Below are 14554 nucleotides of genomic sequence, written 5' to 3' on the forward strand. Positions count from 1 at the left end.
AGTGTCCACCACAGGGAGAGAATGATGGCTCAGAGGCCAGGAGATGGGAAAAGAGACATCCTTGAGGTGGGAATGGCTGACATCCAGAGCACCACTGGCGGTCAGGCTGGCCTGCAGCCTCCTCCAGTGTGGCAGAGGGAAGAAGGGGATGGGGAGTGGGTGGAGGTCAGCATGGAAGTTTGGTGGTGGGAAGGTGTGACAATCCCATGTCAGCATCTACCTTCTCAGAGAAGCTTTGAGAAATGCTGTCTCTTGTGGGAGAGAAGGAAAAAATGCTTGTCTCGGGGATTCAGAAAGTGGGCCTCCTGGAGATGCGTGGGAGAGTTGCAGGGCGCCTTTCTGTGCCCAGAGGAAGTTTGTGGTGGGAAAATTGAAGCGGACCAGTCATCTCTAGAGTGTGACTTCCTCCCTCAATGCAGCGGCTCGGGCCAGGAAGGGTGAAGACAGAGTGGGCTTTGGAGGATCTCCATTGCCAGGAGAGTGTGATGGAGGAGGGGCGGGGCTGCAGGCATTTGCCAAAGAGGAGCACGATGATAGACAGGGGTACTGAGGCTCAGAAGGGTTGTGTTTCTTATTCAAAGTCACACAGCCAGGAAGTGGTTGGGAACCAGATGAGGAAAAGTAATGCAGCTCTGCTGAGTCACATGTCAAGGTTCCGGCTTAGGGCACACTCTGGGGAATTTGGGGAGAGTGTTATGAAAGGACTACTTACAAAGGAGCTGGAGGAGGACAGAACGCACAGGAACAGCATAGGACCTTGGCGCTCTAAAGGGAGCCGCCTTTACGGCCCTGGCCCTGAAGAGGTGAGGGGGACAGCCATTGCAGAGCCTGGTGACAGCAAGGCTGTGTGGACAGGACTCCCTGACACGAGCTGTGTCTTCCAGGAAAGGGAAGCAGCCAACCTTTGATGACCCAGCCAAGTGGGCGCCTGGGGCATAAATACCTCTCCCTCAGTCTCCCACCCCCTTCTCTGCCCATTTCCCAGAGGGCGAGGCAACCTTCGGCCCAGAGCAGGGCGCAGCGTGGAGGAAGGATTAGGAGTCAGCGCACAGCCTGGACTCCTCAGCACGCAAGTCTCCAAACCAATTTGGGCATCACACTTCTTTTACTTCCAAGACAAGAGCGATCACCCCTCTCGTGTGATTTGCAGAGGGCTCCCCGTACATGGCAGCCTCACTGTGAGGACCGCTGCCCGAAGCCCGGGCCGCGGGGCGCCGGGTCCATCTGCGGCCGCTCCAGACACGTTCCCTCGGGCGCAGATGGAGCTCGGCGCAGGGAAGCGGCTCCTTCCTCGGAGTGGAGCCTCCAGCCACCCCTACGAGGAATTTCTAATCCCCCGTCTGCGTGTGCGGGGCCCACCTCGGGTCGGGAGCTCCCCGTGCGGGCGGCGCCCTCGACCCCGGAAGAGAAGCGGGTACCGCGCGCGGAGACACCCCAACCTTGAGCGGCCGCAGGGGTCCGGAGAGCGCGGAGGCGCCGCAGGAGCCCGAGCTGAGGGTCGAGTCGCCTCCCCCGCGTGCCGGGGAGCCCGGCGGGCCCCGCCTCCCGCCGGCCGGCAGCTGCCGGAGCGCTCCCTGGCGGGCGGGCGTTGGAGCGGCGCCCGGCCCGGCGCCTTTGACCCCGACGCGGGGAGGAGGCTCGCGAGCTCGCAGCTGTGAACCCCCGAGGGACGGCCTCGCTGGCGGGGGGCTGCGGGCGGGAAGAGGGTACGGGTTCCGGTGACAGGAACCAGGCTGCGGCCACCGGCTCCGGCAGCCCCAGGAAAGGCATCCTCTGCAGCCCGGCATGGAGGCCCCGGGTCAGGAGGCGGAGCCGGCGGTGCTTGAGCAGCTGGGGGCGCTCCCCTCCCGAGCCCGGAATCAGAGACCCTTCAGGCGGAAAATATCCCGGGGATCTTTTGGCTCAAGTCCCCTCTTTTACAGATGGGGAATTTTAGGGCCAGAGAGTGACACGACTGGGGTCACACAGCGGGTCGTTGGCAGCAGGACCTGGGGGAAGAGGAAAAGGAGATGGCCCCTTTCTAAAGGAGAGGGGCTGCCTGCCAGATTAGAACCCTCAGAGGCCCTAGGTGAGCACCCCCATTAGGTAATCCCACACAAACCAGCCAAAAGAAAACATAAAGCTAGAGGCCGCCTGTGGCCAAGTGGTTAAGTTCGCACGCTCCGCTTCGATGGCCCGGCGTTTCGCCAGTTTGGATCCTGGGAGCGGACCTAGCACCACTCATCAAGCCACTCTGAGGCGGCGTCCCACATGCCACACTAGAATGACCCACAAGTAGAATATACAACTATGTACTGGGGAGCTTTGGGGAGAAGAAGGAAAAAAACAGAAGATTGGAAACAGATGTTAGCTCAGGTGCCAATCTTTAAAAAAAAAAAAAAGAAAATATAAACCTAACAGGTGTGCTGAAATTAAATTCGCTCCTTTCTAGATTTTCCGAGTAAAAAGAATCTGAAAAGTTTATCAAAGGTAAACCTTGCTCCCCGTTTGGGTGGCCGCGCTTTGCTGATGGCCAGGCTCTGGCGTGGGGGGACCCGGTACCGCTGAGCAATGGTTAAGGGCAGAGGTGCAAACTGGGTTCACAGTCAGCTTCGCCACCCGCTCGGTGCAGGGCTGGGCCGGGCCTCGGGTTCCGCATCCGCAGAATGGAACGATGCGGGAGAGGGCGTTTGCCAAAGACTGCGCCTGTAGCAGCAGCCGTGCGTGGGGATTTCGGGGCCCATCCCCAGCGCAGCGGGCGGAGCAGCCAAGCGGGCGAAAGGGCCACAGCGTCGGGTGGCGGCCCAGACCCTGTTGTGCCTGCCGCTTCAAAGCCCGCCCGGGCGCTGCTGGGGCCCCAGATGAGCAGCCGACCTGGGGCCGCAGAAACCCGGGCGGCGCTGCGCACCCCGGGCTACCGCATTGTTCCTCGTGGTGGCGACTGAACGCGCGCCGGCTCGACTCGGACGACGACTCGGCTCTGGGGTGCTCAGTCCTGCGGAACACTCCGGGCAATTTCCGACGCCCACATCTTAGCTTCCACTTCCTCCCTCCCTTCACCCCCGGAAAAAAAAAATCCTAAAATACCCAGCAGCCTCGATTTGTAATCGCTCACTTTTCTTTTGCACAGGACTTTGCTAACCCTTGGGACAGAAACCATTTTTATTCGGATTATCAAAATCTTTTTTGAAAAACAACTATAAGATTCCCACCCATCCAGGCCTGAAGTTAGCCACATGGGAGCTACGATTCGCCTGAACACACACAAATCATAAACCACCACCAACCTCCGCACAAAATCCACCAAAGTCAGCACACTCGTAGCAACCTAAACATCAAAGACAGTAACTTCATTTCCCCCCGAAATAACGTGAATTTGAAGACACACCCTTCGGAGACACTAACGTTTCCCCTCTCACATATCCAAAATAAAGGGTCGAGTAAGGCTCAGAAATACATTCTCATGTTTTAGAAGTTTAAAAAAAGCAATTAATTAATTAAATTTTAAAAACTAAGGGTGAATAAGTCACTCCGAAGAACAAACACAACATCCAGCGAAAGGGGAAAAGAAAAGCTGAAAGAAATTCCTCCTGCGAATACAAAAGGGGGAGGAAAATCCTCTGCCTAAATTATTTCCCCCTCAATAGTTTTGTAGGAAAATGTCTTGGGCTCAAGGTAGTGACAAGGAGGTCGCGCAGAGCACATCCCCGGCGTGTCGGTACCTCGGTGGCCGCTGAGTTATCTGAACCCTCCCGGGTCATCGCCGCCTCTCTCGGCACATTTTCGAACCCGAGGCCCTAAAGGCAGACTGACTTTCTCAGTTTGCTCCCGACAGAGGGGAACCGACCCCGGGTTAGGGCTGCGGGGACTCTGGACACTTGGGGATATTTACTTAGCAGGAAAGTGAGAGCGCGCGGGGCTGGCGGCCGGTGGCCAGTCCGGGACAGCGCGGCAGAGCGACCAGGGCTCAGGTCGGTTCCGCCGCGCCCAACTGCGCGGTCGGTGAACTCCAGCGCGGGCGGCGGCTCTCGGTGAGTCACCTGGTGGGCGACACTCAGCTCCGGGGGCCACAGTGGGGTTGGAGTCGGAGGGAACTTTCTGTCCCGGGATGGCGCGCAGCCGGGGGTTGGAGGCCGGTTGCCCCGCAGGGGACAGGTTGCAGGCATCGAAAACTGTCTGAACACCACCAGGATGAACTTGAGCATCCCGAGCTTCCTACCTCCAAACGCCGGGCAAGAACGCAGCAGGGGGCGGCACCGCTCGCCGCGCTTCCCCAGCAGCTCCTTGGAAGCTCAGATCCTCCGCCCTCGCCCCTGCCCGGGGCCGGCAGGTCATTTTACGAAAGGGAACAGGGGAGAGCGGCTTTCAGTGGACCTTTGACTATTCAATAAGTGCAGCTCAGTGATCGATTTGCTCCAAGTTGACGTTTGACTTAAAAAAAAATATCGGTGACCAAAATCAACACCTATTAGAGTAACAGGTCAGCAAACCAAACTGTCCGAAATGAAGGCAAATGTTGGCTTTAATATTTATTAAGGGAAAAGGCAAGATAGAATTTTTTCTTAAACCTAACGTCCCCAACAAACCCATGTCGGGACAAAACTTTCTACATGTGACTTTCACAATCACTTTTCGACCGTGAAACTTTACCAGTCTCCATCTCCCAGTTAATTCCTCCCTTCGCTCTCCCGACCTTTCCCCAGCAGTTTGGGAAGCTAAGGAAGATTTTTCCTGAGGACAGTTTACACCGATCACAGTTAACCGGCAGCCCGAGAGAGATCAAGTCCTTGCAAGGAATAAGAAGGAAAGACTTAAAATTAAAAAAAAAAAAAAAAAGTTGACAGTGATTTCCAAACATGTTTTCTTTCCATTTAAACTTCCTAAACCGGTGTCTGTCCGGGAACGGCCCCTCTCTGAGTCCCAGCGTGGGATGGGGGAGTTCGGGGGCTGCATACATCTCCGCGTGACTCTCGCTTCTCCAGCCCCCTCCCTACTTCACTACACACACACACATATCACGAGCCCGCCCGCGAAACATCTGGATGGGGATTCGCGTTCCGAAATCAGGGCAACTACAGCCAAGGCTGGTTCCCGGGGAACGAGCGCGGAAATGCGCGCGGGTGCCGGAGCGCACCACTCGGTAGGGGCAGAACTCTCCCAGCACTGGGTCACTCCAGCATCCTTCCCACCGTCTGCTCCTGTCAGCAGCCTCTGGCTCCGCCCCTCTGAGCCCGTCTCTTGTCCTGCAGCCAATAGCAATCCCGAATCGCTCTCTACCGCCCCAAACTCTTTCCACACCCCCACATACCGGGAGCCGGTTGGCTGCTGAACCCGCAGCGAAGCGCCCGTATTTGCATGGGGCTCTGGGTTTCTGGTAGGTGGAGCGACCCGTCACTCCGGAAGGCCGGGCCCGCCCACTCCAGCTCGCCCCGCGGCTCTGTTCCTGCGCAGTTTTCCTTCGCAGCCAGCGCCGGAAAGTGCCGGGGCTGCTCTTCAGGCTCAGTTCGCAGGACGGCGAAGGGGCAGCCCCGGAGAGCGGCCGTGCGCACTGTCTGGAGCGGCCAGGGCGCAGAAGTGCAGCCTTCTCCTGGCCCCGAGCGGGGCGTCGCGCCGCAAGAGCCGCCCCTCGGCCAGCAGTTGCCGCCACCCAGACTTTCGTTCCAGTTGCCGCTCCTCCCGGGCAACATGTCAAAAGCCGCCGCCGCTACGGCTGCCGCCGCCACCTGGGGAAGAGCAGCAGCAGCAGCAGCGGCCGCCGCGGGCGCGCGGGGGCAATAAACCGAACCACCCGGGCGTCCACCCGGCCAGGGAACTCTCTCCGCACTGACTACTCCGGCGGGACCCGCGCCATGTGCTGAGCCATGCCCCTCGCCGCGCCTGCGGGCAGCGCATGGGGCAGCTCCTGAGCGGCAGCCGATCCTGCCTCGATGTCCCCGGCCGGCTCCTGCCGCAGCCGCCGCCGCCCCCGCCACCGGTGAGGAGGAAGCTCGCGCTGCTCTTCGCCATGCTCTGCATCTGGCTCTACATGTTCCTGTACTCGTGCGCCAGCTCCTGCGCCGCCGCGCCCGGGCTGCTGCTGCTGGGCTCGGGGTCCCGCGCCGCCCACGCCCCGCCAGCCCTGGCCTCGGCTCCGGACGGGACTCCCCTCAGGCTGCCGTTCCAAGCGGCACCGGCCACCCCGTTGACTGCGGGCAAGGAGACGGCCGAGGGCGCCGCAAGCCAGGAGGAGCAGAGTCCCGAGGCGCCGGACTCTCCCAGCCCCATCTCCAGCTTCTTTAGTGGGTCCGGGAGCAAGCAGCTACCGCAGGCCATCATCATCGGCGTGAAGAAGGGCGGCACGCGGGCGCTGCTGGAGTTCCTGCGCGTGCACCCCGACGTGCGCGCCGTGGGCGCCGAGCCCCACTTCTTCGACCGCAGCTACGACAAGGGCCTGGCCTGGTACCGGTGAGTTTGCCCGCCAGGGTCAGGGGCGCCAGCTGCGCGATCCTGCCCGGGAGAGAAGAGAGACGTGGCGTGTGCTGGGGAAGTGACATGGGTACAGCCTGGGACCACCGGGGGAGGGAAGGGAAGCGCGGAGGAACGACCGCGCGGTGCTGGCCGGCGGCGCCCAGGATCCTGCCCCAGCCCGGTACCGGGTGCGCCGGGCTTCGCTCTCGCCGCAACCCGTAGAAACTTCTCGAGGTGTTCTGGCGGCTCAGCGGTCCACGGTGCCCTAGAATTCATCAGGCGAGCTCTCCTCAAAAGAGGGGGTGGGGGGGCCAGCGACTGAGACGGCGCTCAGGGAAGGGCGCAACCCTCTAACTGTGGTCGTGTCCCAAACGAAATCAATCCAGTATTGCTCGTATTATATTTTTCCTCTCGGAGCCCGGGACGTTGTGCGCCCCGCCGGTCGCGGTCTCCGCCCTAGACCGACTTCCAGAGCAGCTTCTGCTCCCCAGATGGGGATGGGGGATGGGAGCGACGCAGTCTGCGAGGTCGCGGGGAGGCTGTTAACTTTTTCGTTACAGTCCTTCTCCTTGCTGGAACCCGAAGAGGGTCAGACCGGCTTCGCGGGTGAGCAGCCTGGGCTCGGGAGGGTGAGCTGGGCGAGCGGCCGGCGCCTCCGCCTGGCGCGCGGGTGGCGCGCGGAGCGTGGAGCGGTGCTGGTCCCTGTCGGGCAAAGGCGCGCACTGCAGCCGGCGCGGGCGGCGCGCGGCTTTGAAGGCTTCGCGGCGCCCCGGGCGCGACCGGTCCCTTTCCGCCTTCTGCGCCCGGGCGCCGGGAGAACGAGGGCAGGGACGCGTGTGCCCGCAGGCCCTTTACACGTCCGGGCTCAGAGTATTCGGGGGCCCTTTGATTGAGAAATGCGGGTTGCCAGGAGGTCGGGGCTTCCGGAAACTTGGTTTTGGGGTCGTATTTTGGGTCCGGTTCCAAAGGGACAGCAGCTCCCGGGGTCATAATCGCGACCTCTGCCCAACGCTTCCCGCAGCTACTGGTGTTTGGGGTGAGCTGTGGGATGACCGAGCTTCCAGTGAGGTGCGAGTGGGCAGGGGGTCCAGACTCCGGCCTTGGGAAACCTCGTCGCTAACCAGGGGCCTGGCCAGCGGCTCCCACCCCTTCTTTCCGGTCATCACCCCCCAACCCCTACAAGCGCGACTCCCTCGAGTCCTCAGTACCCCCCCAGGTCCAGTTAGCCTCCAAAAGGCTTGAGACTATGGAAAACAAAAGGGAGAGTCGAACCGAGCCCCACTGCCTGCCCCCGTCCCCCCTTTCCCCCTTTCAGGACCCGGAGAGGCTGGCAGATAAAAGGGGGCTGACCCGGCGGATTAAAACCGCTGTCTTCCCAGCCTCGCCCCCACTTTTGTCCTCAATGTTTTCATTATTGTCAGGAGTTGCCCAAGTCTCGAAGTTAAGCCAGCCGTGACAGTCACCCTTCCCGCCGTCCCGGGCGGTGGACACCGGTGGTGGAGAATCGGGGCTCTGGAGTCCGACGCCTGCACTCCCGTCCTGGCTCTGGCAGCTCGCTAGAGGCGTGAGCCTCAGTGCTCTGTTCTCCGCAGTGGGTTCTCCACAGGGCGGGAAGGAGCGAACGCGCGGGTGCGCTAAGGTGCCGCCGGCCTGGCACAGGGGGTTCTCTCTAATTGTCAGCTGTTGTCTTTATCGATTGTATTGTTATTATTACTTCTACCCCCACGCCTCCTGCTCCTTCTGGGATGGTGATTCCGGGTGGCTGGGATGGCAGGCTATCGCTAGCTCCCTTGTAGTTGGAACCCACCAGAGGCCGGAGGCAGCCCGAGATTTTCTGAGATCAGACACATTGGGGGCCGGATTGGGAGGAACTGGCAGGAAAATAAGGGACTCCTTAATGTCGGGCGGCTTCAGAGGCACCTGGGGCAGGCTGTGGAAATCCCCACAGGAAGATGCGCGCAGTCTCTTAGGCGGCCGCCCTCCACCTGCCACGTTCCTTTTGATTGACTCGAAAACGCCCAATAAAGAGCCGAGGCGCCCTGGAAACCCTCACCGCGCCTGCAGCGGGGAGCGCAGCCCGGGGCCTCGTGCCGGACAGGCGTCCGGGGCGCCATGCGAGCGGCCGCGCGGGGCAGCTGGTCTGGGGGACCGCGGGGGCTGGGCCGGGCCGCGGGAGGTAGGAAGTTCATCATCCCCCCCCCCCCCCCCGAGCCATCGCTCTAAACTGAGGAGCTGGACCGTCGGGGCCCAGAGGCCCGGGGTCCGCGGCGCTGACCCCGCGGACCGGGCGGCAGGAGGAGCCAACTGCGGACACAGCGGCTCGCCCCGAACGCTGCGTTCCCGGGGCTGCTCCATCAGCGCCGGGCGTGGCCGCTGGATCAGTGTTTTTTTTAAGGGAAAAAAGTATTTTAAATACCATTTGCTTAATTAAAAATTTTAAATTAATGAATATTCTTGGATGTCTGGGCAGATGTGTGGACTTAATTATTTTAAAAGCTGCCGTTTTAACTTTAAACAGACACACGGGGAGGAGACGCTTGATCGAGAACGCTTTTCCTGAAATCCGGTGCCCAGGGAGCGCCCTGCCCCTCGCTGGAGTTCTGGCCGCTCGGCCAAGCCCTGGTGCTCGCCGGAGGTGCGCTCCATGGTGTCTCCCGCTCGTCCTACAATCAGGCAGCAGATTGCAGAAGAGTATAAATAATAATTACCCAGAGAGAGCTGCAGTTCAGAAACGTGGTTAAAACAAGTCCTCAAAACTAGAAAATAAGAGAGAAGGGGAGACATTTTGAAGGCATTAAAAAACTGTGGGCACGGATGGTTGAATGCGAGGGTCATCGTCCTAATGGACTGGAGAACGAGATCTTGGCTGTGTCCGAGCAAGTCGTTAATGGGTCTAATTGGTTGTTACACAGTCTTGGTAGTGGCCTAACCAGTAGCCCAGGGCCTGGACGGATTTGCATGAAGTCTCGGAATTTGATTGCAGTTCCTTCCACTTGACATAACCAGATACCCTCAGCTCCAACAGGGGAGATCACGGTGGGATGGAGCCCACCGTGCTTGCCACGCAGAGCTGACCTTCCCCCGCCCACAGAGAGTGGGAGATTTCTGCTCCCTTATCTGCTGCAGAAGTCCAACGTGCGAGTCCTGGCCCCTGCCGTCCATCTGCCCTGGAACCCAAGTTTGTTTCAGTCTGGGAGTAAGACTCTTGTGGGTTTAGTTGCCAGTTCACTGTCCAATTCTCTCTCTGAATCTGGCCTCCCCAGTTTAGCAGGTGCTGGTGAGCACCTCAAGAGTGGTTTCTCAGGACTTTTGTGAAACTGGCCTTTCTCTTATGCCACGGATGACACCAGCATTTGAGAAATCGGGGTTGTGGCTCAGGAGGACCTCACATATACGAGGGGAGAGAAGGAGTACCCTGTACGTTCATGCTCTTGAATATTGATTTAAACTTTGAATGGTCTCAAATTAAACATATACATTCTTTAGTAAGTTTCTCTTTTTGATTTGGCTTTAGTTTGGTAGATTTTCATGAATTTTAATGACCTCAGTTTGGGAATTAAGTTAGCCAAATGTCGTATGATTATTATTTTTTTTTTTATAGAAATATGCCCTGGATTTTACAGTGGCAGAGACCCCTTCCTCACCTTGACTCCTCTTTCCATTTTTGGTTGTATAAAATAAGCTGACACTTCAATGCTGTGGCCACATTAAAAAAAGTGTAGCGTGTGTGTGGTTTAATAATGTTGGTAGCTAACACTTACTGAATGTTTTCCCTCTGTGCCAGGCACTGTTTCAAGTTTTACAGGATTAGCAAATTTAATCCTCATTACAATCCTGTGAAGTAGGTACTTTTACAGATGAGGAAACACAGGCACAGAGATGTTAGGCAACTGGCTCCAGGTCTCACAGCTGGAAAATGGCAAAGCTGAAATGCCAACCCAGGCAGTCCGGCTCCAGAGGTCACTCTGTGCCACATTCCCTCGCTTAAGTGACCAAAACATAATGTTGGTCATATACGATGAGTTCAAAACTGGGTTTGCTTTAAAAGAGTTGGAGTTTCCTGATGTGCCTCCAGTGACCTCAGTGTGAATTGCTCACTTGGTCATTCGCTTTAAAAGACGGTATCAGCTCCAGGACAGGCCAGTTCCTCCACCAAAGTGGGTTTATAACTAGAGTGAGGCAAATTTCATCACTGTGGCAGTTTCATTTCTCCGCCAGCTCAGGACAGTTGCAGTCAAAGGAGTCAATAAAATGACAAAAATATCCCTCGAGTAGAAAAGCTGAGAAAACATAGCGAGTGTCCCCACTGAGTAGGTTTATTCTCTTCCATTTGCCCTTTTTTAAGGCTGGGAGGTGAGGGAGGCCATAGGGTTAAATGAGATGTTTCAACTCCTAGGAATGAATTCATTCATTTAAAAAAAGCACAGTGCCCTACTCCAAGACTGAAAACTTGTACTTAGTAACCAGAAGGCAATTATAGTAGATTTCTTTGCAATTAGATTCTAAAACCCAGTAAGTTCAGAAAATCCCCTTTTGGAAGCTAATAGCTGAAAATAGCAACTTTACATTTTTAACAAATGCTGAGAAAACTAATTTCTCCCCTATTTTCCTAGTCTGTTTCTACAAACTTGGTGGCAAAGCCTGTTTCTGTCTTCACTAAGGGGAATTTTAGATAAGATCTGATTGGGGATAATCCTTTTCAAAGTAATTGCACTTTCTCAGTCCTGGAGTTTAAGCCAAGTATGTCACTCACTTCAGGCTGCTGGGCGAAGATCAAAACTCTACATTTATATGCAACAATTTGAAATACCAACCATCGTGTTACAAAGCTGTCAAGATTTATTAGCAGGACAGAGTAGCATGTGTGGAACTCTGTTTTTAATTAGGCACCTAAATTAGACCATAAAATGGTTGATTAATCTTTTACAAGTTGAGGGGGAAATATAACATAAATTAACCTAATCATAAGTGTTTTCCCAGATGCTCTGAGTTAATAAAGTAATCAATATTTAATAGCAACCTATTGTTTAGATAAATAAAATGCTGAAATGTATGAATTAAATTACACTTCTTATCTTCCAAATGATACGTTAGAATTGAAGAGGTCTTTAAAAATTAGGTTGCAGCCCATGTGTTAAAAAATATTTATCAAAATGGTACCATTTGACTAAGCTGATTAGAGTTTCCTTTTTAATGGAGGCTGATTATTGAAAATTTACGATTTAATATAGACTAATATTTTTATAAAAGACATCTTCCCAGCTAAAGTTGTATTATTTGAAACTTTAAAATGAACTATCACAGCTTCTGTTTTTCTAGTTTGGTGTTTTCTTTTGTTTGAAGAAAAACTTTTAGATATTTTGGAAAATCAATCATGTCAGAACCTCATTCTGAATGTGTATGTTGATTTATCTTCTTGTTTAGAACATGTTGTAGGACATAAGCTTTTCTGATTATATAAGATGACTCTTTGAATCACTAAAATTATTTAGAATTTAAAAGCACACCAGGAATTTAAAAAAACAACCCACCAGCCAGCTAGTGTTATGAATCAGAGCAGTCGCATTTACTTAAAGCTTCAGAACTGAAATACGTGACCAAGACTGCTCGCCGACTGCTCTGTCAGTAGTTTTTGAATACTTTATGTTCTCACTCTATGAACATGGAAATTAAGTTGATTGACAGAAACACAAAATGTCCACTCTAAAGGCAGAGCATAATGAGCATTTCTTTTGCTGTGAATAGAGTTAGTTTCCAAATAGGGTGCTGCCTCTCTCATTTACCAGTCGGTGATCTCAGACAGTCAGGGAAATTTCAGTCCTGGCCGGTTATGATGGTCAGGAACCCCAGCAAAATGAATTTGCCAAGTATGGGGCATATTTTCAAGGGTAATGAATACAATATGCTGCCTAACTCAAATGAAAACATTTACCGTGACCAAAAAGAAATGAGATACTGATATCTTTGAAAACTACTTGTAAGTGGAGCATGAAACTTTTTTTTAATATTTAAGACATTTCATTGTTAGAATTCTCATATTCCTGTCAAACTATACCAAAATAAAAGTAGCATCCAATAGCATTGACGTTAATGGATATTGATTTTTCTTTCTGATTTTAGATTTGGGGAAAAGTTTAGGATGTGAGAAGCAATTACCAGCTTAATAATATGATAATAAATAATTTTCATTGCAGCCAAGAGGCCATGTGTTACAATACTGCTAATGCTAATAAAGCCCCCCATTAATTTTCTTTGCACATAGATGAGCGATATTTAATTTTCTTTATATTATTTCTATATCTTAAATTCTTCCTTTAAATACACATTACCGTGACTTGAAAAATATTAAAAATAGCATAGGTTACTGGGTCATTCAAAAAATGTACTTCATTGTGTCATGGATGAAACATGTTTAAATAGCAAAGCTATTTAAGAGTTTGTTGGCCTCCCAAAGAGAGCTGTGTTTGAAATTTATGAGTCCAGATCGGTGGAGACAGAGCTGGTTAAAGAGTGCTGCCAGAGAGGAATTTATGTTTTCTACCTGCATTATAAAATTGTGTGTATACACGCACATACACTTACACATGTTCACTGTGACTTTAAGTTGATAAATTTGTAACGGAAGAGAGAAACTCTTGGAACAAAATATTTTTCTTCTAAATACAGCAGAGGTGTTAAAATAAGACTTGGGGTTTAACATCAAGTTGACTCTCTCAGCCGAGGCTAGACTATCTCTTGCCAAGGAGTGAGTACTTTTAACCTCTTTTGACTAGGCTGTGAATGATTGGGGGCGGGTGATTCAGAATCCCTGTTTTCTCCCAAATCTTTGTCCCACACTCCGTAACATGGTTACACTTGCTTAGAACCCCATAAAATGCTGAAAGATTGTTCTGGGTAATATGAGGCTTGGGCAACAAATGGAGAGTGAAAAAAATAACTCTGGGAAGGGAAGTGAGAAGCGGCAGATTTTTCACGCACACTCTTGATTTAGTGAGTGGGGGCAGGAGCAAAGGTCTGGTGACAGAAGCGTCCGACATGGCCCCAGACAGGGCCACGTGGCTCTCCTTCGGGCAGCCTCCGTTCTGGAAGGGCGGCCGAGCGCCTCCGAGGCCAGAGAAAATGGCTCCGCCGCTGGGCCTCGGGAGCCAGTCGGCCCGGCCCCCGTGTGCGTGGGATCACTGCATCTGGTCCCTGGACTGCTGAGCCCCGGAGCCAGATGGCGGAGCGTCCAGCGCTGGGGCGGGGCTGGCGGCCGGGCTGTGCCTCCGCCCGCGCCCACGTGACCGGCCTGCGCTCGGCTCTCCGGCCTCACCTGTTGGGCTGAGCCTGGCCGAGCGGCCCGCGCTCGCGGTGGGCGGTGCCGGCGGACCCGGCCCCGCGCTGATTGGCCCGAGGAGCTGCCGGCACACCAATGGCGTCCCGCCTGGGCATAGCCCCGCCCAGAGGGGCGGGCGGAGCAGCCCCGGCCCGACCAGGCCCTGCTTCCCCGCTGCTCCGTGCTCTCTCCCGCGGGCCCGGTCCAGAGCCGCCGTCTCTTTCAGAGCCGAGTTATCAGCTGATCTACTGTGCTTCCTTCCTTTTTTCCTGTCTCTTTGTCTTTTGCAAGCCCTCCTGCACAAGTGTCCCTGCCTTCTGGAGGGGAGGTGTTTGCCTCTGTTGGGTAGAGCAGTGGGGACAGAGGCGACTCGCCCTCCCTGCCTCCGTGGCGTTGGGACGTGGGCCTGAATGAATGAATGGATGAATTCTTCAGAGCCAGACGAACGAAGTTTGTCCTTAGAGGTCTTATTTTGAGGCGGGGAGAGGGTGAGCTTGCTCGCAAGGAAGTGTAGCAATGGAGTCAGTTTTCAACCAGCACATTTCTTTCCTTTCTCTCTCCCCTCCACCCTTTTTCTTTGGGGGAAAGAAATATATAATCGTCAATTCACCGACTTCTGTAATGGGTGCCTGTAATGCGACCCACCAAATTCAGTAGAGAACCATACATAGCTTTATTTCCATAATGTGGGCCGTTAAATGACAGGATGAAGAGAAAAAGTAGGAAAGACTCGGATGGAGAGGAGAGTAGGGAAAGGAAAAGGCAAATAACTCAAGCCCCCTTCCAATTCCCGAATCCCGCTGGACTGGGGCA

At 54.3% G+C, this 14554-nt stretch overlaps 1 protein-coding gene and 1 long non-coding RNA gene across 2 annotated transcripts in view; one reads left to right on the forward strand and one right to left on the reverse strand.

The window, feature by feature from the left end:
- LOC139073970 (uncharacterized) overlaps positions 1-4327 on the reverse strand; it is a 40158-nt gene extending 35831 nt beyond the window's left edge. Inside the window, exon 1 of the long non-coding RNA XR_011523210.1 lies at positions 4199-4327. This is a non-coding gene — a long non-coding RNA (uncharacterized lncRNA). The remainder of the gene's footprint in view (positions 1-4198) is intronic.
- HS3ST3B1 (heparan sulfate-glucosamine 3-sulfotransferase 3B1) overlaps positions 3915-14554 on the forward strand; it is a 41515-nt gene continuing 30875 nt past the window's right edge. The window contains exon 1 of the mRNA XM_070561139.1: positions 3915-6423. Within this exon, the coding sequence (XP_070417240.1) occupies positions 5870-6423 (554 nt within the window). The 5' untranslated portion in view covers positions 3915-5869. The remainder of the gene's footprint in view (positions 6424-14554) is intronic.

Source organism: Equus przewalskii, chromosome 10 (genome assembly GCF_037783145.1).
Source record: "Equus przewalskii isolate Varuska chromosome 10, EquPr2, whole genome shotgun sequence".
Taxonomy (NCBI): domain Eukaryota; kingdom Metazoa; phylum Chordata; class Mammalia; order Perissodactyla; family Equidae; genus Equus; species Equus przewalskii.